At 36.1% G+C, this 23,687-nt stretch overlaps 5 protein-coding genes across 7 annotated transcripts; 1 reads left to right on the top strand and 4 right to left on the bottom strand.

The window, feature by feature from the left end:
• Positions 1–244: 244 nt before the first annotated feature.
• On the bottom strand, positions 245–5,668 carry LOC127240467 (DEAD-box ATP-dependent RNA helicase 51). Its single transcript, XM_051259170.1, has 14 exons — positions 5,657–5,668; positions 5,537–5,589; positions 4,441–4,984; positions 4,097–4,282; positions 3,470–3,655; positions 2,985–3,068; positions 2,465–2,506; positions 2,241–2,312; positions 1,846–2,145; positions 1,677–1,715; positions 1,499–1,603; positions 1,058–1,126; positions 833–958; positions 245–685 (listed from the first exon to the last, which is right to left on the bottom strand). The coding sequence occupies exons 1-14, from the start codon at positions 5,666–5,668 to the stop codon at positions 506–508; spliced, it is 1,998 nt and encodes a 665-aa protein (XP_051115127.1). The 3' UTR covers positions 245–505.
• LOC127240594 (uncharacterized) lies at positions 5,255–9,632 on the bottom strand. 2 transcript variants are annotated; one of them, XM_051259341.1, is made up of 6 exons: positions 9,497–9,632; positions 8,062–8,399; positions 6,971–7,451; positions 6,328–6,683; positions 5,749–6,115; positions 5,255–5,589 (listed from the first exon to the last, which is right to left on the bottom strand). In XM_051259341.1, the coding sequence occupies exons 2-5, from the start codon at positions 8,362–8,364 to the stop codon at positions 5,774–5,776; spliced, it is 1,482 nt and encodes a 493-aa protein (XP_051115298.1). In that variant the 5' UTR covers positions 8,365–8,399; positions 9,497–9,632; the 3' UTR covers positions 5,255–5,589; positions 5,749–5,773. The 2 variants fall into 2 exon arrangements, with proteins under 2 accessions (XP_051115298.1, XP_051115299.1); XM_051259342.1 differs by having other exon boundaries at positions 6,328–6,623.
• Positions 9,633–10,232: 600 nt separating this feature from the next.
• LOC127240537 (peroxisome biogenesis protein 19-1-like) lies at positions 10,233–13,772 on the top strand. Of its 2 annotated transcripts, XM_051259260.1 has the most exons (6): positions 10,233–10,403; positions 10,510–10,558; positions 10,761–11,058; positions 12,323–12,639; positions 12,809–12,876; positions 13,190–13,772. In XM_051259260.1, the coding sequence occupies exons 1-5, from the start codon at positions 10,361–10,363 to the stop codon at positions 12,852–12,854; spliced, it is 753 nt and encodes a 250-aa protein (XP_051115217.1). In that variant the 5' UTR covers positions 10,233–10,360; the 3' UTR covers positions 12,855–12,876; positions 13,190–13,772. The 2 variants fall into 2 exon arrangements, with proteins under 2 accessions (XP_051115217.1, XP_051115216.1); XM_051259259.1 differs by having other exon boundaries at positions 10,235–10,403; positions 12,809–13,772.
• Positions 13,041–15,035, bottom strand: LOC127240535 (probable pectinesterase 68). The gene is made up of 4 exons (XM_051259258.1): positions 14,495–15,035; positions 14,027–14,423; positions 13,424–13,662; positions 13,041–13,332 (listed from the first exon to the last, which is right to left on the bottom strand). Exons 1-4 carry the CDS (start codon positions 14,833–14,835, stop codon positions 13,176–13,178), a joined length of 1,134 nt encoding a protein of 377 aa, XP_051115215.1. The 5' UTR covers positions 14,836–15,035; the 3' UTR covers positions 13,041–13,175.
• A 1,075-nt stretch (positions 15,036–16,110) lies between these two features.
• Positions 16,111–20,497, bottom strand: LOC127240656 (putative glucuronosyltransferase PGSIP8). The gene is made up of 5 exons (XM_051259455.1): positions 19,851–20,497; positions 17,611–17,869; positions 17,309–17,510; positions 17,072–17,219; positions 16,111–16,948 (listed from the first exon to the last, which is right to left on the bottom strand). Exons 1-5 carry the CDS (start codon positions 20,114–20,116, stop codon positions 16,408–16,410), a joined length of 1,416 nt encoding a protein of 471 aa, XP_051115412.1. The 5' UTR covers positions 20,117–20,497; the 3' UTR covers positions 16,111–16,407.
• Positions 20,498–23,687: the final 3,190 nt, after the last annotated feature.

The following is a 23,687-nucleotide window of genomic DNA, read 5'->3' as shown; positions in this document are numbered from 1 at the left end:
TCACCACATGGGGATGGATAGATGGATATACATACACATATATAAGGCACACAGGTAATACAGGAAATTGTATAGTTCATTGTTTATTGAGGAACAGAAATATCAGGACAAATTTTTATTAGAACAGAATAAAATCTTCTTTTGAAATTTAAGTGATGTATACATATAAAGTGGTGAGAGCCTGTTAAGTCTGGTTTAAATAATTGACCCTATAGTTTCAGGTAAATTTGAAAAACTGGAAAGGGAAAGGAATCAGAGTAACTATTATAACAGCTTTCACAATAATCTGTTTACAAAATTAAATGCATCAAAATGGTAAGCAAACTAATGGTGCAACACTAGCGGAAAACAAACAATCTTCTTGTAGTAATAATATAAATTTGCAGTGGATTTCTTGAAAATTTTGGAAATAATTTTGTTACAAACCTCAAAACTGAAGGGCGATGCTGACTCTTTGATCGCCAGACACATAGATATGGAGCATGTTTGTGTAGGCAAGCTACGCCTAGTACCTAACAAATTGCCGAGTTTCGTTTTCACTTTTCTTTCCGTATGGATTGCTCTCGCTAAATCCATGTCGAATGCCTTCAATTTTGCGCGACTTCTTTCTGAACTTGGAAGCATTGCTGTCTATGTTCAAGTTCACCTTGGGAGGAGACGAAAAACAGAAGGAAGCAGCAACAGCCTGGCAAATATTAGATGTGTAAGATGACATATTTTGGGCATAGCTTGAGAGGATTTGTGCACCACTACATTAACAACCTATTCCCATTTGACAAAGAAATATAAAAATGGTAGAATTACGATAAATCAATGATAAGAATGCAAGAACCTGTAGGTCTAGCCGGTGCACATTAAAGATGTCCTTCATGGAGTGGGAATTGTATGCCAAGATATAAGACCTGTATGCGTCTTTCGCTGATTTGTTGAGATAATAGTTGTTGGCGACCAACTTTTCCTGCAGTTATGTGCAAATTGACAACTGTTAATTTTACTCGAGAATAAGAGATGGCATTGAGAGTCAATTGCAGTGAAATTAGTTGACACAAGATATTACCAGGTGAGATTGAACATTTGCTAATTTCTTCTGATCAAATTCGTATTCTTTGACAGGCACTTTAGCAGCCTGAGATATGCAATAATGTACTTGTTAGAAATGAAAGAGAACCAAATAGAACACATGTTCTAAAAAAGTAACGCTTGTAGCACATCATAAACCATCTGGTAACCCATCCCATTTAGTGTCTACATCCACAACCAAGATTCACCAAAAAAGAATCACTTAAGGGAAACTTTGGGGACACATTTGGATGAGGTCGATTAGTGTAATACATGTGTAAAGGATGTGTTTTAATTACACTAATTTGTCTTTTTCCTAAATATCAATAATCCAAGTGTGAGAACGAACAATTAAATAGTGGAATCTGTTGGCACGGAAGTTAACTTCTAGTTTGCACAATTAATACTACAAATGCTATTTTCATGAAGCCATACAAACCTTGAGGTATCGAAGAAATTGTAACTCCTCTGGAATCAGGAAAAGGAGAGCATTTCCTTTAGCACCTTCCCCTCGTGCAGTTCGACCAACTCTATGAATATATTCCTGAATGAAATTACAGAACAAGATATGAGAGTGAATATGAGCAAATAACCTCGTATAGAAAGTGATTAATCACCTTAGGCTCATCTGGGGGATCATATTGCACAATCCAATCCTGCAAAAAAAAAAAAAAAGCAGTACTAAAATATCCATTACATTCCTGTGCTCCTTCAACTCTTGCAAATCTCTATGAATGTTGGCAGCATGCATAAGAAAGAGGATGTTGCAAAAGTAAGATAACATACCACCGACGGAATGTCGAGACCACGTGCAGCTACATCTGTACATAATAATATACCCTTCTCAGCTTTGCAGAAATCGAAAAAGGTTGACGTTCGTTTCTGCTGCTTTTGCTTTCCATGGATATCAAAACAATCAATTTGGATGTATCTGAGAAGTTCAGAATGAAATTTCACCGAATTGCAGGATGAAAAGAAAACCATCACTTTTTTTGACAAGTTCCTCTTCAAGAAGGAATAAAGAAGAATAAATCTCCTGGCACTAGGGATAACACAATAGCCTTGCTGCAGGCCTTCATTAGTGACCTGCACCATCCACAATAAATATTAGTAACTTATTATATGGTGGATAGTAATATATCGTCTTGAATGGAGAAAATAAAAAAAGAAACTTTGCATACCCGTTTCCTTCCATCATCCACATCAATGTAGACAGGAGCTGTCTGAAATGATAACCGTGCAAGATCCTCTACCTGATATTGATAAATAGATTTTCCTTATTCTCATGAGTCATGAAGAGAATATTAGTAATTGTGAAACATTAATAGCTCGATCTGGTAATTTTTTATTGCAAATTTTAATATTTCTATTTCAATGTATTTGAAAAGTAAACAAGTAGCCATACCTTTTTTGTTTGGGTAGCAGAGAAAAGAGCTGTCTGCCTTGCCTGTCCATACATAGAATATCAGATGTTTCCAAGATGCAATAATATCTATCAATGTGCTCCAGCAATGAGCATACATGAATAGTAAAATTAAAATCCGATTTACATTTAGGCATGTTCATAAGGAAATACTTTTACAGCTCAAACAGGAAGATCTTCTGAGTATCCTTGTTTGTCTTATTCTTCACTGAACCAACATTTTTTATATTACACAAGAATATCTTTAAAATGTAACCTTGACAGCAGCCATTCCTAATAAAGGAATAGAATCATAAATTGTAGACTAGATGGGGTTAATTGCACTTTAATGAATCATGATTTACTAACTATAAGCTCCTGATCATTTTCTAGTATACTTATTTTCAATGTAGACATCGGTACAAGCAAAATGATATCCCTAATAAAAGAATTAGCTAGTATAACAACAACAAATGAAATTGTTAGACTACACATACGAAAATCAAGGAAAATCTGCAAGTACCTTTGGCAAAATCCTAATAATTTGTTTCATTTCTTCTTCAAAATTAGCTTCCAAGATCCTATCAGCTTCATCAATCATGAGACACTGCACATGCAAAAATGATCATAAAAATCAGAGCATGATCCTGTTAGTTGACAAGATTATGGATATGTAAACATAAAAATGTTTGTGATGTAAGTTTGTAACTCCATAATAACCTAACTCCACAGCAACACGTTTCCAAATATGTACTAGAAACATAATATCACAAACAAAAAGAGAAGACATATGCAAAAGTTTCCTCTTTGTGGTCAAATGGACTTCTGCTTAGCCAAATTCCAATATTACTTGAGACCAATATGAAAAGCTATGAATTTTTCATGAAAGCTACCAAAGCATGTCCCATTTGAGATAACTTTGTGTGCATAGCATTCTTTACATGGCAGTGAAATGCTTACTGACCAACAGAAATATGCCAATTCAAATTCAAGGAAAAAGGCTCATACCTTCAAGTTTTTATATATGAAGCCCTTTGTATTTTGAAGATGATCAAGGAGTCGACCAGGAGTTGCTACTAACAAATTTACTCCTTTAGCAATTCGCTCTGCCTCTCCTCTTCGTGCTGCACCACCAATAACTAGTCCTAGTGTCTGTGAATGATACTTCAGGAGGTCCTTTGCCACAGCATGTGTCTGTACGATTAAGCTAAATATAAGTCCAGAAAAGACATCACAAATCAAAGGACACTGCACTGCAAGGGGAGAAAATCATGTTGCAACAACTGAGAACATAGTTGTAAATGGTGCACAGCGCGGCACAGAACAAGGCCTGTGCTGTAAGTACTATATTTTTTATATACACTAAACCCATATATTGCCATTAATATAACAAATTTTTAACAACCAAAAAAAACCATTCAAGTATCTTATAATCATATTCAATTTCATTAAAACTGCTCATAGCATCGATTTATAACAACACAACATAATTTTCTAACTTCACCGTGGTGTTAGAGAACTGATAATAATCTCAATGATTTATATATAACCAAGAAGGAGGTGGTTCCTACAAATATTTAAAGATTAACTATCACAACCGATGAGTGAAGCATGGAAATAACATAGATTGAATACCTGAATGGCTAATTCCCTTGTTGGACAAATAACAATAACTCCAGTGCCGTTTCGAGGGGTAAAACGAATGTGATGCAGTAATTCCACCGCGGGGATCAAAAAAGCAAGGGTTTTCCCTGAACCAGTTCTTGCAGCTCCAAGAACGTCTTTGCCTTCTAATAGAGGCGGAATCGATCCGGCTTGTATCTTCACGGCACAACACAACAAAAAGTAATGTATTAACAAGTTATCAATTTTACATTAAACATGCACTAGTTTGACCTTTCATATCTAAAACCAAAAAACAAACACCTACGACCTCCAGAGGCGAACCATCAGTGGAAGTAATTAACTCGAATTACTACCTGAGTCATGTACTGGAAACCCATATCTTTGATAGCATTCATGGTAGGCTCGGAAATTGGCAGCGTCGAAAATGCCTCGCCACTCATGATGCCAGATGCACTCTTCTTTGCATCTTTATTCAAGTCAATCCCCTTATCTCCCTCCTCTTCTTCTCCCTCCTCTTCTGCCTCTTCTTTTTCCTCGTTTTCTTCCGCAGTCTTCGTTCTCTTCTTCCTTTTCACCTCTTTCTTCTTCCCTTCCACAGATTCATACTTCTCTTCGCCTTCACCAGGCCCCGACTCTTCGCCTTGTTCCTGTTCCTCGCGACGATCCTTAATTGATTTCGCGTTCTTTTTGTCTCTGTTTCTCTTGCGCTTCTTCTTTGTCATCTCCATGGCTCCATTCCCGCCGGATTCTAAGTGTTGGTTCTCTTCGGCCATGATGACGACGATGGCGGCAGGCAGCGGAGCACGTCTGGCAGACAAGAGTTGCGGCGGAGGTTTTAGGAGTACCTTCGCCGCCCTAAATTTATAGAGACTATCGGGCCGGTTCGTCCGGTCCAATCTTTAGCCTTAATATATGAGAAAAAAATGAAAAAATAGATAGATATAATAGAAATATTGTTACTTTTAACAATAATAAAAATACTTAAACATATTTATATAAAATTGTTATTGATAATAAATAATATCAGTTACTTAAGATATAACAAGAATTGATATAAGAAATTATGTATATAACAAATACCTGAATTTAAATGAAATTGGATTATATTTAATTGAATTTGAAAACTTTTAGTAATAAAAGTTGGAGGATTTTAGTGGCCAGAAATAATACGGCAAGGCAAACCATGGCCATAAGAAGCATAAGTATCAAAAGAGGATAGATACCTCTTAACACATTGGTTTGTTTGTCATGCAAAACTCAGAAGGATCAATATCAATACTAACTGATTCACAAAAGCCAACAGAGGAATCCATACTCTCTCTAGCTAGCTACACAAAGCACGAGCAGAATGTTCTTTGGATTACAATGGTGGTCTAACAAGCTTCGATTTCGAAGCGACTACTGGCCCAGCCACCGGACATCATGTCCAAAGGACCCGACCATACTTACCTACACAAAGTGAACTCCCCAGGAAACAGTAGTGTCCAACCAGCAGTTGCATCCTGAAAATTTTTGAAGTCATCGTTAAGCCTAGGATTTGTATTTGTAGCCAGCCGCAAGCAAGAATACCGGAAAGTGCATCACTCAGAAGGTATAAAAACGAGGATAAAGACTGTCAAAAGTGCACATCGATAGATTGAAGTTAAGGGTAGGCAACTCACCATGCCACTATTTTCCACCAACCATTCAGTATCGATTATATGATTTTCCAAAGTCATCTTGCCTGTGATGCTGGAAATCATCATAATTGTTGTGAGGCCTTGAGGAATGATAGCCGTCCATCGCACTATGATAACCACCCCTCGAGTGCATATTTGTTCCTGAGGCGTGAAGATTCGGGGAGTCATTCTCATACTCCGAATAACCTGATTGTTTGTAACCACCGAACCCCGATGCAGAAATGTGAGCAAGCATGGCTTGTTGCCTCCTTTGCCGCTCCTGTTGAAGAAACTCTTCCCACATTGTTGCATGAGTGCCCTTCAGTGCCTTGATTTTTTTCATGTAGCCCTCCCTTATTTCTTTGACAACCTAAATTAAAAATAATACCACCAAATGATGAATCAGCCCAAAACAGAATTGATAAACAAACATTAACACAAGACAGAAATAAATATATTCAAGCTGACGAGACAATAAGCAGATTCACGAGGATTTGAAAGAGGGTGAGCGGGTGGACATTATACTTTTGCACACCAAACTTTTAACTTGAATAGCAAGCATTCTAATGAGACACAACCTACCTCACGATGCTTGATATTTTCTTCATCTTCTTCTTTATCTCGAATTCTTACAATTTCCGCGACCTCCCTGTTGTAGTGCAGCTCTATATCTTCCCATGTCTGGGGAGTGGAAGGATAGTCAAATTTATGATCTAACTGCAAACTAGATCCACCTCTATCAGCATTCCAGCCATCCGTCCTGAAGCCACCTCTACTCTGATTATGGCTGTACGAATTATAAGAGTTTCCTGTGTAAGAGGGCCGTGCTGGAGACTTTGAATGGCTTGATCGACCTCTACCTCCATCATTACCATAAGCTTCACCAAAGGAAGAGTGTGTTAAGTACTTCCGTTCAAGATCTCTAGAAAGGGTTGCAGCTGTATCACACACACAATCTTAAATCCTCTTAGCAAAGCCATCTGCTTTCAATATAAAAAATCATTTGGTGGGACCATCCATTTCAATTCAGAAGCACTTATATCAGAATCGAACATAACGCTTGATCGTAAGAACTTACCTCTTTTGCTGCAAGAAAATAATGAGAAATAACCAACATTAATGAAAAAGGCAGACTAGTCAAAACGAAAGATGCCCCATAAAAGATTACAGGAGGCCAAGAACACAAATAGAGAACAGGGTTTTGCTGCACTAATTCTTCCACTACCTTGAGGAGAGCCACTTGGTAGTCTTTGTAGATCCTCGCGAACTCGGTCTTCAACTTTCTCATGTCTGCCATACCTCCGAGGAATATGTGCAGAATTGCGAGGGCTGTGACTAGACTTTTGGGAATCAGATCGTCCTAAACGAGATGTAACAGGACTTCTATGTTCCAGTGATCTGGACCGGGAAACTGGCGATCTAGAAGGAACTTTATGCTCAACTTCTTCAGGAAGCTTGTGAACACTCTTGTTTTCACCCTCTTGTTTGACTTTATGTACAGCATCAACACCTTTTTTCAAAATTAGCCTGTCCTTGCCACTGACAATGATAAATTTCTCCTCAATTTTAATTTTGCAACCAATATCCTTCTCAATTTTGTTGACAACATCTCCTGAGAATAAGGCTTTCACATGAGGATCTCTAGCAGGCACCCTTTCAAAGAAATCCTGAGACTTGCGGTTAGCACCAAGAGTAGCTGGACATCCCTACAAGAAGAAATTAAAATATATATATATATATATAAGAAATTGTGAGGATGAACACAAATAGATATGATAAGACGTTTACATTTTGCATAAAACAGAAATCAGCAACGCCATCACTTGATAGTTGTGTATGGTTTATTAAAGAAATGGTATCATTACCTAACCTAGAAAATCAAGTGAGGTTGAAGAAGAAATTTAGAACATTAACTTTGGAAGTATTACCATAAAACAACTTCACACCAAACTAACATTATTTATTTTCAATGTCATACAATAAAAGATCACGAATAGCTCCATTGTTCATTGCATTGTTTAAAAGTTCTCTTTTTCCCCTATCAAGAAACTGAGAAAGCCACAACTCAGTTGTCACATCTTTAAATCTCGGAGTATATTGAAGAGGCATGAGGAATAAATATTGCCAATATGGAAAAATCTTTTCTCTGGAGGGAGAGGGGATATTATCATTTTGAAGTTTAAATAGCAATACACATCACATATAGATATTATGCCAGGTTAGGTGTGTAGAGTTTCCGGAACCCAAATACAAATACATAAATGGATATGAAAATAAGGTCACTGTAATCAACTCAAGTGGAAAGTGGAAACTTACCTGAGTAAAATGACCTGATTCACCACATATTTTACAAATCATTTCTTCTTCTTTTCTCTTCTTCCAGTTCCTCTCAGTTGCTTTAGATTTAGCTTCCCAAACCTTAGCTTCACGGCTAGTAAAATCGGTTGGGACAGCATTAGGGTCACGAGCTTCCTCTTCTCCATCTGAGCCTGCATGTGATCTTTTATTCGTTGTTATTTTTTCCTGTGCATTTGGTGCACTAGAACCCAAGGGACCGGTATATGCCTTGTAGATTTCACTGAAGTCATCATCACCATCCAACTCTTCTCTGTTTGCCATCCCAGCAACTGCAGAATAAACCAATCACCTGGTGTCTGGAGTTAAAGCAATGGGAACTCATGAGAAAAGAGTGATGGATCCAAAAGAATAAACCAGTGTAACAGAAGAATAAATGTCTCCAGTAACTGCCTTCATTAGACTGGGTGTTCATGTTTTGGTGCCTTTTTGAGGAAAAAAGTACATATATGCATACATATATAAGCATCTCTGACACACTAGTGGAACTAAGAAACTTTTAGGAGAGAAAATCATCCAGCATATGGCAGTTTTCCCAGTGAGAACTATTGACAGTGTGACAAAAGTGGCAAACTAAACACGTAATCATTTTTTAACTACATTTATTTTGTCAAATTATTGCATGCAGATCTCTTATTGAGTTCACCCGTCAAACCATCTTTATTGATAGACATTACAATACAATTAACCTTGTGATATGAGCTGTCATTACTGAAACTAAGTAACAATATAACTTTTATGCTGAATAATACTTATGGTTTGGACAAATGAAACAACATAATGTGACTACTGGAAATAATCTTGGTGGCACATTGATAAAACCTCTTCATTCCCCACAAGGTAAAGCATCATTCAACATAGTTACATAATGACTTGTAAACCATGAAAGTTCACTGAGCATTATCAAATATTGCGCCAATGCGCACACACAACCTATAATATACACTTCATCTGTGTGAAGATGTCTATATACATATGTATGAACATATAATAAAATGCAGTCCCCACAGTGTGCACTTCATCTTTCATCAGATTCAAACCCAAACAAGGAGTGAAAAAGTAAAAACTCGTAAACTCGTATTAGAACAGAAAGATTGGATACATGTATAGTAGAACGCATAAAAGGGATTCCCAGAAGCGCAAAAACCTCAGCTATTGTTTGCAAACGCGGTTAAAAATCAATTCTCCGCAAAATACTACTTCAGATGATACAAATATAGAATTACATTACAAAAGTAGTGCATAAAATAGAATATCAAGATACGCGAAAGCAAAACTCCCCACAATTTCATACTCCAAAACCCCTTCGAATAACCAACCACAAACAGGAAATGGTTTAAAGGAAGCAGGAAATGAGCAATTACAAACAATAACAAGAACAAAACCTAGATTGCACCTGACGAGAAAACGGCAAACTGGAGGGTGGGGGAGGAGAGCCGACGAATATCTAGGGCTCGTTTGCCCTTCCCGTTTACGTCTTTTAGCTGATTTCCTGTTCTCCTTTTTTATTTTAGTGTTGCTAATAACATTTTCGTCCCCCATTTTTTTATTATTTATCGTCTTTCCACTTTAGAATATTATTATAGTTGTTAGACCCTAAACTTATGTTGATTGTTATATTTCGCCCTAATACTCTCTTCCACATGTCAATTTTTTTTTTAAGTTTATTTTTTAATTTATTTATATTATAATAAAAAATCAATTTCGCATTAAAATGATTATTTATATGAAATTAAATCATTATTAAAATATTAAAATTTTATTATTAAAAATTAAAATTCAAAATTCAAATTAAAAGTCTTAATTTAGTTATAGTTTAAAATTGATATTGATTTGAATGTTTTTTTTCAAAAAAATAATATTTCATATCTTATTTTGTATAAAATGAATAATAGTATAATTTAATTTTAAAATAATAAAAGAACACATTAAAAATAATCGGGATCGTTGCAATTATTAATGTACTTAAGCCAAATGAAATGATCAATTTAAAAATCAATAAGGGCTCTTCGAAGCAAAATATCTATAATTATATATATATATATATATATTAATAAAGTGTACAAATAAATAAAAAATATCGTTACAAACACAGAAGATATTTCATCTTGGGGCTTCGTGTCATGTGTGAGCGTTTGTGTATATATATAAATAAACCTGTGTGTGGGCGTTGAAGCATAGACGAGCCGATACTTGAACCATTGAAGCAATTGGACGGGAAGCACGGGAAGCGGGTACGAGGGTTTGGAAAACTACTGCCATGGCGGCTGACCGCTCCGATGATTTGGACCAACTCCTTGACAGTAATTGAATTATTGTTGATTTATTTATTAATTCTATCTGGAGAACTGGTGTTGAGGGATATGAAGGTTGCGAGAATGATTTGACAGTTTTGAGACAAATTTTCAGGCGCGTTGGATGATTTTCAGAATCTCAATATCGCCTCTTCTGCTCAAAGGTGTATATTCTTATCCTATTTTAGTTGCGTGCGTGTGTTTTGGGTGTAGGAGGTTGCAATTGGGTATGTTTCACATTCGAGTAAAGGTGTAAAGTATGATGGATCAAACTTTGCCCTTTTTTTTAATTACCTCACTTTTTTATTTATCTAGGATGGATTTCTTTTGGTGTTTTGTATTAAATTGTTGAAGTTTGAATGGCAGCCGTGGTAACGATGGGAATGGCAAGGAACAGAATTCTGGATTGACTAGCGGAAGTGTTCAAGGGTTGGGGATGGGCTTGCCTGATCTGAAGGTCAAGAAGAAGGGTAAACAAAAGGTACCCAAGCAAGATGCGCATATATCTGAAGCGCTTGATAAGCTGAGGGAGCAAACCAGGGAGGCTGTCAAAGGTTTAGAATCTGTGGCAGGGCAGAGACAGTCAATGGATGGAGAGAACTTAGCTGGAGATGCTATGATAGAGGATTGGGTTAAGCAGTTTGAAGAACTTGCTGGCTCTCAGGTTTGTGTTTGACTGAAGGCACTAAGTACTATTATTCAGTTTTTCCTTTTCCATTTGCAATATCAAGGTAAATGGTAAATTTGAGTATAATATTGGTATTTAAATCATTTCTGCTATTTTTGCAGTTTCTTAGGGGTTTTGAATGATTATTTCTCTGTAGAAGTTTCTTACATATATTATGAAACCTCTTTAAGGGTGTAACTCGTAATGTGTGCAGGCATTACTTACTAATGAATTCTTATACCTGATTTTAATAAGAACTAAGCCCAACGCATTCCTCTTGTCATGTGGTGATCTTCTAGCTTGGTTTGGGGTAATACTGTGTGAAGAAAATGCTATTTTTCCAAGCTGACAATGTGTGCAAAAATTTGTGAATTCATGTGTAATTTGTGTAACATAGCTTGGATATGTTATGTCCCTTTGGACCCTTTCTTCTCCCTTGCTAAATGCGTTGCTCTGGCTTACAGGATTGTAATTTGTTAGCCTGTTAGATCTTCAACTTTAATTTACCTTCCTTATAACTACTAGTTAGCAATTTAGCTTTATACTGCAGAAGGGAGGGAGGTTCAACAATTATCTGAAGAAGCAATTAAAAATACTAGAAAACCTAAGGAACTTCTCTCTCATTATTTGTTCTGATGAAACTAATGAAGGCATGTATCCTAGAAGATTTTGGAAAAATATATCACATGTGATAAAGGAAAATGGCATTCATTGCTTAAGGGAACATTTTGTCATTGATTGACATCTTTGTATTAATATTTAGTGGTTTGACCGTCTAAGATCTTTTGGGTTCCTTGTTCATATTGGTTGTGCCATTAGTCATGTATCTAGGAGGGTACATATTTTAAAACACTTAGGTTAATATTTTCCATCATGAACTTCAAATGAATTTTCTGAGCCAATTAAGTCAGTGGACTATTGTTGAGTAGGTAGATAATATAAATGAAATATCTTGAATGTGAAATCACACTTTTAAATTTCTGGTTGGGTTGGGAAGAGTAATCAGTAAGATTTCTAGGAAATGGCTAACATAACTCTTATAGGTATAGTATGATTCTGTTCAGTTAAGTCTAAGGTGATAGTCCAAATTCTTGCTTCCTTTAGCTTTCTAAACAACTGATTTGCTTGTGTGTTTATTCTAGCTTGTGGTTATGTTCATGCTCATTGCATTATATGCTCTTCCTTTCCACTGCAAGGTGCAGTGAGAAGCCAAGAGCTTCTATATCTTAAAACGAGAAATGACTCAGGCTCTGATTTACAGGACATGGAGTCAATTGTGGAAACCATGATGCGGGATCTCCTATCCAAGGAAGTCTTGCACGACCCTATGAAAGAGATCGGTGAGCGCTACCCAACATGGTTGAACGAGAATAAGGCAAAGCTAACAGAGGAAGAATATGCACGCTATTCACACCAGTACGAGCTTATTCAAGACCTAAACCGACTCTACGAAACTGAGCCAGATAACTTCAATAAAATTGTGGAGCTCATGCAGAAGATGCAAGAGTGTGGCCAACCACCTAATGATATCGTGCAAGAGCTTTCTCCAGATCTCGATCTATCCAGTCTTGGACAGTTGTGAGTATTAATTACTAAACTACCTCCACCTTTCCTTTATTCCTGTTTAAACCACATTATGTAAATTAATTCTATTGGAGCTTGTTGTCACATATAAGAAAGATTTCTTGAGACCTCTAAGATGTGCAAAAAAGTCATATTTATTGAGAATGCGAATGCTCTCCTTCAGGTCTCCAGAGATGTTGAAGTCGCAACAGAATTGCTGTATCATGTGAAGAACAGGCACAAATAATAAAGGTATGCTGCTGCTGCATTATGCATTTTCCTTTCTTAAGAAGAGTTAGAGAACTTACTTTTGTACTCGTCTCCTTAACATATATACTGTTTGATTTGGAGTGGAGGGATGGGATGGGACGGGATGTGCCTGATTTCATTTGAAACATCTAATAAGATATATAACAGATTCAAAGCTTTTTATTATTATTGATTGTATTCAAATAATAAATAAGTGCTACATACAAATACAATGATCTGAAATTGAATAAATAAATGAATGGACGTATGTATGTGTGTAGTAAGTATATAGAATAAAATGGTTAAGCATCTGCAGGAGCAATCCAATGCCTTCCGTTGACAAAACTCTTGGCGAGAAACGGATGGGCCGTATCGTAGTCGAGCTCCCGGGCCCATGATACCCCACGGACTTTTGCTGCTCCAGGCCCATAGCATTTATACACTCCAAAAAATACTGTCCTGCAGGAAGCAATGAAGAATGCATTTATATTTAGGTTAGTGTTGTTTAAAATAATAAAAGTATAAACTGGGAGTGCAGAACAGAACAGACTTGTTCTTGTTGCTGACGTGGTCCCAATCGTCCCATCCTCCATGGGCAACGACGTCGTCGAAGTAGGTGTAGGAGAAGACAATCCTGGAATACTGGCCCATAGCTCGGCCCACATAAAGTGGGCCTGTTCCTGTAACTCTGCAGCCCAGAAATGCGAAGCCGGTCTTTTCATCTGGCGAGTTTCTATCTTGGGCCGCTATCGACCCGAATCTCGTGGCTATTGAGTGTAGCTCGCAATCCTGTACATTGTAAAGGGCATAAATAAATAACCTTTTTGACGACTTTACTATACACCTACTCTTGTAGGGAAGAAGGTAATAGGAAAAAGAGAGAGACAGCTTTTATTCAACCATATTGGAATTGGGGACCAAAAAAATGTGATTTTGTCTTGGCTTCGATAGGATTGTCTGTCTGTCAAATTCAATCTACACATGTCATGTATCTCCTTGTCTTCATTTTAAATTTTGAAATTTGTAACCATATAAGATTATTTATTTATTTATTATTTTTTACTAGAAAAAAAAAAAAAAAAAAAAGGTTGAAGAAGAAGATTAAGTTGAATTAATAATAATAATAATGGTAATTGTAAGTGGGGGTACGTACTTTGTACATGGACCTGCCATTGCCAAAAATGAAATCGATGGAGCCCTCGATGTAGCAGTCCTTGAAGTAATGGCGGCCGGCGTCGTCGCAGAGGGTGTCCTGCGCCCCGTAGAAGCCGCAGCCGGAGAAGAAGGCCTTGTCACCGGATATCCGGAACGCCACCGCCTGCCAGCCCTGCATCCCCGGCATCGGCGCCGGCGCTGTGTTCTTGAAGGAGATGTTCCTGGCAGAGAAATATGGCGCGAAGACGGTGACGGAGGCGGTGTGGTATGTCCGGAGCTGCTGGCCGTCTTCTCCCTTGTCGGCGGCCCTGTCGTGCCACTCTATCACCGTCGTCTCCCTCCCCTCCCCTTGAAATGTCACGTACGGCTTCGTCGCCGGAACCACCACCTTCTCTCTGCCCCCAAAAGTAATAATTAATTAGTTAATTAATTAATTTTCCATTTAATAATTAATAATTATACGTACATGTAAAAGCCGGCAGTGATGTGAATGAGAACATTCTTGGTATTATTTTCCGGCACGGAATCCACGGCCGCCTGAACCGACGCGAAGTCACCGGAGCCGTTTGCAGCCACCCTGATGAGGCGGTGCCCCGACGGCCCCACCCATTTCCGGCGATGCTCATGCTTCTTGCTACTGTTGCTGGAATTATCATTACCAGCAATAGCAGCACCTCCACCTGCAAATGACAACAACAATAGCAGCACAACAATTAGGCTAATTATGGCTGATGATGATGATGATGATGATGATGATGATGATCTTCCATTGCTGTAACTGTAACTGTAACTGAGAAAACCAGCCATCGAATTAATTAATTAGCTAATTAAAAACGTTCTCAATAAAATAACCGAAAACAACAACGTAACAATAATAATAATAATAATAATAATAATAATTAAGAAAGAGGAATTGAAATGAAGCAAGTATGTATGTCTGTATGAATTTGCAGATTAGTTGGTGGGATCTTCTAAGTGACGACGACGACGACGGAGTGAATTGGAGAGACAAAGAATATATATATATATATTTGTTTGTGATTAATTGGAGTCTGCAACGGTCATATTTTTGATAGCTCGATCAATCGGTATCGATCTGTTGGGTCACATGACATGAGATGAAATTGCACGTATAAATTAAAATAAATTCAATTCGCACTGTTCGGAATAGTTAATGTTGTCTGCATTTTCATGATATTCAGTCTCAGTCTCATCAGATTGAGAATAATACTACTGTTATTTATTTCTACAAAATTACAATAATAGTATTGTATTACTCACATACATAACTCAGATTCTCCTGACATGATATGATCATCCATTGCTACCCCTAATTAATACAATTACTTAATTAATTTATATCTTCAAGGTTATGGTCGAGGTATGGTTTTTTTTTATTTTTTTATGTTTGTAGCAGGATGTGTAACCGGCCACCAGCACGCTGTGTGTATAAACTATAAATGCAATGGCCAATGGCCAATGGGGAAACATACATACATATATACATACACGTTATTATTAATGACAAAATAAAAAATAAAAAATAATAAAAATATTCTGAACGTTCAAGTGTGGGGATGTGAGAGACTTGGAGGAAGCAGACACAACAGAAAATGGCAACTCTTCAGAAGTCACGAGACTGAGTATGTCTGATGGCCATGCCCATCATCTGTCAGAATTTAATTCAATCCGTTGCTGGTCTTTTATTATTGGGAAATTTGTTTTTATTATATATATATATATATATATATGTATTGAATAGAAGTAAGTACAAGTCAATAGGGTGTGCCGAAAGCCTAATGTACCGTACCACCATCTATTATTATTATTATTATTATTATTATTATGTCCAAGCCCTTGCCCTTATACTTTGTAGTATATATAGTCCTTCTTCCGTCCCAAATGAGATGCAATACCTAATGTGATAGAGAGAGAAATATATATTTTTTTTTATTTGAGTGATATGATGGGATAAAATGTGAAATAGAGATGAAGTATAATTAATTATTTTCGTTTGAGACATCGTGAGATCGTGCGTTTGAATTCGACATCTTCAAGTCCATCTGTCACACATGATTCGTCTAATATAACTTGTCTTATCGAACTTACTTTGCACGTATTAAATTTAGCTGAAATTTGCCCAGAGTACACTCATTGAATGACAAAAAAAAAAAAAAAATGATGCTAAAAGGGAATAGAAGCAACAGCAACAGCCATGAATTTGTTGCTTCCTTGTTGAACTAGGAAAGAATTTTTACAGAGAAAAACCAAGAATCAATGGTATGCCCCCTCCCTCCATAAATACAAATACAAATACAAATTCAAATTCAAATTCTGGAGGACACACACACACACACACACACTTCACCATCATCATCCTCAATACAGCTTATTGAATTCCGGCAGCGTTGCACTCTCCCCTAATCTCGGCAAGAACACTTCCCGGTCCACCGACACCTGCAGCGCCGACATTATCTTGCCAAACGATATAAACAGCAGCGGTGAGCAGCAGAAGGCGTACGCAAACACCGACAACGCCCTGATGATGCCGTCGTGATACCACGGATAGCCCATTACCAGAAGGGTCCCCAGGATTCCGAACCACAGGGTCAGGACCGGCAGCATCGGCAATAGGAATGCATTTATAGCAATGCTCGAGAGTGAGAACGATCCCAACAGGTATAGACCCCACCCCACGACAGGATGGATGGTGCGAGGGACGAGGAAGAAGGGGACTATGTAGGCAGCAAGGATGGACCATATCGCGATCAATTTGAATCCAGTTTGTACGAGGAACGTGCTCTTTCCTTCTCTGCGGTAGCACAGCTTGGTTAGGTTGGGACGTGCTAGACGGGAGACGGCAATGATAGCCACGTAGAAAATCGCTTGGATCCATGCAATAGGCATTTCTGCTGCATACCTGATGGAAATTGGCGCAAGATATCGAAATCAATTTATAAAAATGTTAACCAAAAGGATGCTAACAACTGTAAGTAATGAATTCCAACTTCAATAGTTCGAAAGGCAAAAGAACATCTCGTACCCTAGAGTTTGCAGCCGATGCTTATGCCATTCGATGCCCAAAGGGAGGACGGGCCACGACCACCAGTACCATGGTTTCATCCATGGGGCACTCGGAAAAGTGATGACACTGTTGGGGCCACAGGGTACATTCCACCGAAGCTTGAGATCTACATCAAGAAATTTGTATCCGTAAGGTGCTGGGAAATGTGTATGATCACACAATGCAGCTTTGACTAAGATGTGTTCGAAAGCTTACAATAATAAGAAGCATCCATTTGATAACCTAGAGGAAGCCTGTATTGTCCGTCAAGTTTTGTACCATTCGAAGGAGGGTGAAACATCGGCTTATCCAATAAATCTGGGTAATAGTTTCCAATAAATCCTTGGTCTGCTCCATCAGGGTTACTTCTTCCTATCTCCAAGTCGTGCATCATATCATTGAAAACTTCCATTGATGGCTGCAAATTGTGTAAGAAACAAAGGTTAGTACTGCAACCAAGAGGGAAAGTATTTAAGAATCTTTTCGTAGAAAATGTAGAGGTGAGATTAAGTTGGTACCTGCAATACAAAGAGACCAGTGTGAAAGATGCAGGGGTTGATGAACACTGCACAAAACTGCCCGCATTGGAAGAGCTCATCCGTATTCTCAAGGAATAGGTTGTCAGCATCAAGCATGACCACTCGATCGTATTCCACAAGCTTCCATGAATATAGTTTGTTTAGTGTCAGCTTAAACCTCCAAGGAGAATTGGGGTCAGTCACATATGGATTTTTCAAATTTTCGACTCTCATGATTTTCGCCCCATCTTCTTCCTCCCTGGAGAAAATGTAAAATTGCAACAGATGAATACTTTCTAGTCTTAGAAGGCTGTAATTAGATTAAAGATGTACTTTTCAACGACAATATATGCAACTCTAAGTTGACAAAATTTTACTGTCAGCTGCCATGTGTAAATTTCTTTATTGAGTATGACCTAGCTTAAAGAAGAACCAGTAGAAAGTAAAGCTTCTTATGCAAAGACAGTTTTCAAGTTTATCAATTCCTGTCACTTAATTAAATAAGTCATAAGATAACGACCCTGCACATTGTAATTGTAGAAGTTTAGCAAAGGGATAACATAAAATATATGAACAGCCACAGACAAACAATGTGATGACATCTCCTTAAGTAAGCAGTTAGCACTTGTATATTCTAGATGAACACTGATATTTCATAAGCATAAGCTGGCAAGTGACAGCATCACACTGCAAGCAGATACTTACAAACCATATTATAGATTAGGACAAACAGAGCATCTTGGATAAGTTTTTTAATAATGACCTGTGAACTGGGAGTGCCGCCATCTCCACTCAACATAAATTAGTAAATAGCACACTATGTCATCAATTCAGGTCCCTTTTCTAGTGACCATTTTTTACACATATATCAAACCTTAGTTCTTGATCAAAATTTAAGACTAATACCCCATAATTATACTGGAGACCAAGGGAGCGGGCAGTGAAAATGATACGTAGAAATACCACTTGTTTCTTGGCCACTGTTGACGAATATTGCAAAAAGATATTTCATTCATAAACATATATATATTATGCTTGTTAGCCAATAAGAATATTCCTTGCAGCAAAAGGACAATTCCTAGTAACATTTGAAGTAATGGGTTCTTGGGGCCGATGGTTTTTCTTTTCCTTGGAAGAGATCTGTTTTCAAATTTCCTATTATATATAGTAGTATAATACATTAAATCAAATTTTGAAGATTCCCCCCACTTCTTAAGTATTGTGAAATGACCAAGAATGCACTAAAAATAGGATAAGACCAGACACTTTTTTGACTGGTGCAAGCCATTGGGGGAGAGAGTTGGCGACTTTCCTACAAGTTTCCAAATATCTAAAAAATCCGAGAACAGAGTGTGGATCCAACCAAAGCTTCCCACTACTTTACCACCTATCATCTCAAGGTCAGGTTGGTAAGGAGATTTGATAATTTAAGCTATTTTACATCCTAACAAAAGTCATAGTGAAATTTGAATGAATCTAATTCCATAATATATAATCTATGAACAGGACTTAGTAAAATACTTAAATAATAAACCTTCCATACACTAGTCATCGGTACATGTGTTTCAACTCCGCAGATCCTCACTTAAACATCACTATATATATATATATATATATATATTTATGAGTATATATTACAAAGCACCAATTAAAAAAATATTAGTATGGCAGAGAATTATTAATAACCCACAGCAATGGCCGGTGGAAACCAGAAAGCGACGGCTGAAGAATATATAGTTTATGTCAATTGGGAAGAGCTCTGTACTATGCTATGTTTTTATAACTAAATTCTTCTCCACAAGTCCACCTGTGGACCAAATTAATCGAATTTCCATCTTCACCTCTATACCATTTTTCACATATGAAAAAGACCCCAAAACCTCACTCCTTTTGGAACATATCATCATTCCAAATGGCAATTTGGCCTTTCCGCCCATCATTAATATCAACAGTGAAAAACAAAATTGATTTTAAGATGAAACCAAGAAACTTTGAACTAGATGCCTAAACCACTCACGCGATTAAAGTTACAGTGTTTATTCGGTAAAGTTAATACTGCATATATTCACGTTCACACAGGCACACCTTGATTATGACATCTATTGGTAACTAAGGTGTCTAAGTAATTTCATCTATGGCGTTTACTGAACATCGCTCAACCTCAATAACATCATTTCAATGTTCCTTCAAAAACTATAATCACCAAAACAAGCAACTCACACATACATGCATCTACTTACAGTGCTTGAATCCAACGAAGAGGCACATCCATGGAGGCAATGACAACAAGATCAGCATCGACACGGAGCCTCGCGAGGGATCTGAACATGACGCGCGTGGCGACGTAGAACTCGTAGTCCCTCGGAGTTCCCATATACATCATAGTTGCATATGCGTTTCTCCTCCTCACCGTCAATCCCTCCTTCCCCTCACACGCACTCAAAGCCAACAACAACACAGCCCCAATCAACCCCAAACTAACCCCTCTCCCTCTCCCCATCTCCATTTCCCCCAATTTTTCTCCACTCCTCCAAATACACCACAAAATCCGCCTCCCTCCGCTCCTTCACGATTATCCAACTCAAAATAACAAACAAATTGCAACTCCAGATCCTCGCATTCACTGAATATTAACTGATTCTTCCCTCCTGCCTTATTTCAGCGCCTCAGACACACCAACACACCACACCCGTAACCCCCTCCTACAACAAAACACGCCAATAAACTCAAAAACTCCACAATTGATTCTCTGCTGATAACCGAAACAAAATTCAGCGGTTATATACACACAATTTATGTATGTATTTGTATGTCTAGAGCGCGTTGGGACGAAAGGTGAACTCAGTCTCCTGCAGTCGAAAATTGGACAATGGAGCAGGCCATCACACAACTATATATTTATACAGACATACAGTAGCTATACGTATAAATAACGTGTATCTATATATGAAAATTTAATTTATTTTAATTTTAATTATTTTTCTGGGGTACAACTGAGCTGTACGATCCACTTTAAGCAGAGTAGTCACCAACGGAAGGTTGACCGTAAGGCCATGTTTGGTAACCATTTAAATGCTTTTCCGATAATTTCTAAATTAGAAAATTTTATACAGACGGATGAGATATTATACGCCAATAACAGTGAATTTTTCAACAAATTTGACCAATTTCCAAACAGAGCTTTGTGCATATAGTTACGTGGTCCCCCGTTGTTTATAAATATCTAAATAATAGACAAGGAAATTATAAATGTTACAATTAATTCATTTAATTATCGTACTTTAATTAGTTCTCTGCTCTTCTAAATTACTTGCGATGCGATTAAGTAAAATTTAATACTATGATTTTAAATATAAAATATAAACACGGTATTAAATAATTAATTAGGTAATCCGTTCAAAATATTAATCCAGTTTAGTACAATCCGAGATACAACTAAATTAATTACATTTTCAAAAATATTAATATTAAGTGCTATTAAAAAATAAAAATAAAAATAAAAATAAATGGACCAAATCCAAAGTCGCGTTCAATAACTAAGACGCGTTATTCACCGCACCTGGAAAAGGAGCGACTTTTTCCAACTTGTAAGAAAAAAGCGCTTTTAGGCTTCTTCCTAATTTCTTAAATACTACTACTACTACTACTGCATATAATATTAAGTGGGAAGCAGTAATATATATTCATAATTTTGAATTGGTCAACACAGTCAACGATTAATAGAAATTCCAATTTAAACAGCTGACTTCAATTTGAAATAATATGTAAAAAAGGCCACACAACGTAGTCAAATAAAACCCTTTATATTTACAAAACTTAATCAAATAAAAACTATATTAAAGAAAATAACAAAGAGGATATATATATATATATATATACCTTATAATTGATGAAACTAAATATTCCCTTTGTTTTAAATCAAGATTTGTTGGTCCATTCTTGTAATTCCCTCCCTCTATAAAATATATATATTGAGATATTGAAGGAAATTAAATCGCAACTGGGGATGGGACTAATTGGTTTGGGGGTATTGGCAATATATTAAAAATAATAATAATAATAATAATAAAATTGTTTCTTATTTAATTATTCAGGTTAAAGTAATGGCGTGGCGTTGTTAAAAAATTAATGATATTATTACTATTTTAATTAACAAGAAAAGAAATGGTTGGCTGTTTGTGTTTGGGGTTTGAAGGAAGAGCAAAATACTTGGCCAACTTTAATTAATGTGGCAGCTGAAAACGACGTCGTTGGATCGAGCACCTTTGTTACTTTAATCAATGTTGAATGGCGTTTCATTATATATTTTCGTAAATTAAGAAGAATGATTAAAATAATTATTATGATGAAAATGAAAATTGAGTTAAATGCATGGATGAAGTCAATTTTCACCCTTGTGAATTTACATTTGTAGCCCTGATGCATGGATTTGGCAATAAAAGGGCAGGCGTGACCTGGTGTAACACTTGATTGTTACGTCAATGGGTATTTTTATAATTTCGGATATATGTTTGTCAAGAATATTTGCATTGAAATATTAATTTATTATACTAGTGTTTTTCTTGTATGGGATTAATTATTAAGACGACAGAATTAAATAGTTTTGTCCAGTTTTTCTGTAAATTTGGGCCGGATTCTGCTATAAATGGGCTTTTATTTAATGGGCCCAAGAGCTGTTTTTATTTTTAAATGTTACAAAATTTGTGTGTTTTGAGGCCCATATATTTACATCTTACATATTTAAATAATTCAATTAATTTAGTACAGTGATTAGGGACTCTTTTATGTTTAATTGTATTGATCTTCTTTCCATTTTTTTTTTACAATACATACATAATGTATATTTTCACAATATAAAGAATATAATAAAACATTATTGCTATTATTATTTTAAATTTTCACTACTTTTAAAAAGTTCGAAGGAAAAAAAAAAAAAAAAAAACTATAGGAATGCATTCTATTTACTAATATTTTCAAACTTATTTTAACGTTGTTCACAGAAGAATTCTATAATAAATAATATATTCAGAAAAATATATATTTTATTTAAAATATCAAAAGTAATATTTTATTTATGTCATATGGAATATTTATTTTATACTAACATTTTAGCTAGTAAACTTTTATAACAACATACTATTATATGTTATAGTGATAGTCTGATAGACAACTCATCAAATATAAATATATATATATCACAAGATAAATATTGGTATAATATAACACATTTTTTAAATATAACATATGTTCATAGACATTATTTGTTACTTATTTTTATTTAGAGGGACATATAATTAATTAGGGTGGCCTTTTGATATGACCTTTTAACAATAAATTATGATTAGATGGAATGGATTAGATATGTTTTGTTTGTTTATGGGTGGATTGGGATTTATTTATTTATTACTCCCTTCCCTCCGTCTGTTACACTGTAGACACGATATTTTATGAAGGGTGTAATTAGTAGATAATTAAGAATATATTAGTGAAAATAATTATCCTATAATATAAATAATTTTAAATTAAGATTAAGATAACTAATTACTTTAATTAAAATTAAAAAATTTAAAATGAGATTAAAGTGTGTAATCATTTTCCCGAAAAAGGAAAGTGACATGGTATGTGGGACGGATAAAAACGGCAACGTGGACATGATATCTGGTCGGAGGGAGGACTAAACTTTATCTACCTAATAAATTTAAATAAATTCAGTACTATTTATATTTTTTATTTATTGGCTGTGACCCCCCCAGAGCCAACTTCAACAATTTTTAAGTGTCATATTCTCGAATGATTGCCAAAATAAAAAGATATTAATAATAAAATGGTCAAAATAATAATGCCAAAATACGGTAATGATGGTATGGGGTATGGCTTTCGCCACCCTTCGTGAAATGCATTCCATAACCTTTATTTATTTATTTTTTGTATTTTGTCATTTTCAATAAATTGAAACCGGTGGAAATCGGAATCGACAATTTAAAGATTGTGTTATTTTTTTAAAAAATTCATTTTTCTATAATTTACTCGGCGGTGGATTAAATAATTTCCTAAATATTATTAAAGTATATATTATT

This window comes from Andrographis paniculata, unplaced genomic scaffold (assembly GCF_009805555.1).
Source record: "Andrographis paniculata isolate CXL003 unplaced genomic scaffold, ASM980555v1 Contig79END, whole genome shotgun sequence".
NCBI classification, from domain to species: Eukaryota; Viridiplantae; Streptophyta; class Magnoliopsida; order Lamiales; family Acanthaceae; genus Andrographis; species Andrographis paniculata.
This window is presented reverse-complemented; position numbering and strand designations above follow the sequence as displayed.

Coding starts and splice junctions, on each gene's coding strand:
- LOC127240537 (XM_051259260.1), top strand. CDS start 10,361: ATGGCGGCTGACCGCTCCGATGATTTGGACCAACTCCTTGACA. Junction 10,559..10,760: donor ATCGCCTCTTCTGCTCAAAG/GTGTATATTCTT, acceptor TTTGAATGGCAG/CCGTGGTAACGATGGGAATG. Junction 11,059..12,322: donor AAGAACTTGCTGGCTCTCAG/GTTTGTGTTTGA, acceptor TCTGATTTACAG/GACATGGAGTCAATTGTGGA.
- LOC127240467 (XM_051259170.1), bottom strand. Junction 4,985..5,536: donor GGGGAGTTCACTTTGTGTAG/GTAAGTATGGTC, acceptor TTAAGGCTAAAG/ATTGGACCGGACGAACCGGC. Junction 4,283..4,440: donor GTTTCCAGTACATGACTCAG/GTAGTAATTCGA, acceptor TGTGCCGTGAAG/ATACAAGCCGGATCGATTCC.
- LOC127240656 (XM_051259455.1), bottom strand. CDS start 20,116: ATGGAGATGGGGAGAGGGAGAGGGGTTAGTTTGGGGTTGATTGGGGCT. Junction 17,870..19,850: donor CTTCGTTGGATTCAAGCACT/GTAAGTAGATGC, acceptor CATTTTCTCCAG/GGAGGAAGAAGATGGGGCGA. Junction 17,220..17,308: donor AATGGATGCTTCTTATTATT/GTAAGCTTTCGA, acceptor TTCTTGATGTAG/ATCTCAAGCTTCGGTGGAAT.
- LOC127240594 (XM_051259341.1), bottom strand. CDS start 8,364: ATGGCAAACAGAGAAGAGTTGGATGGTGATGATGACTTCAGTGAAATC. Junction 7,452..8,061: donor AATCAGGTCATTTTACTCAG/GTAAGTTTCCAC, acceptor TTCTTCTTGTAG/GGATGTCCAGCTACTCTTGG. Junction 6,116..6,327: donor AAAATATCAAGCATCGTGAG/GTAGGTTGTGTC, acceptor TTTTTAATTTAG/GTTGTCAAAGAAATAAGGGA.
- LOC127240535 (XM_051259258.1), bottom strand. CDS start 14,835: ATGGCTGGTTTTCTCAGTTACAGTTACAGTTACAGCAATGGAAGATCA. Junction 13,663..14,026: donor ATGGCAGGTCCATGTACAAA/GTACGTACCCCC, acceptor TACAATGTACAG/GATTGCGAGCTACACTCAAT. Junction 13,333..13,423: donor CACGTCAGCAACAAGAACAA/GTCTGTTCTGTT, acceptor TGCTTCCTGCAG/GACAGTATTTTTTGGAGTGT.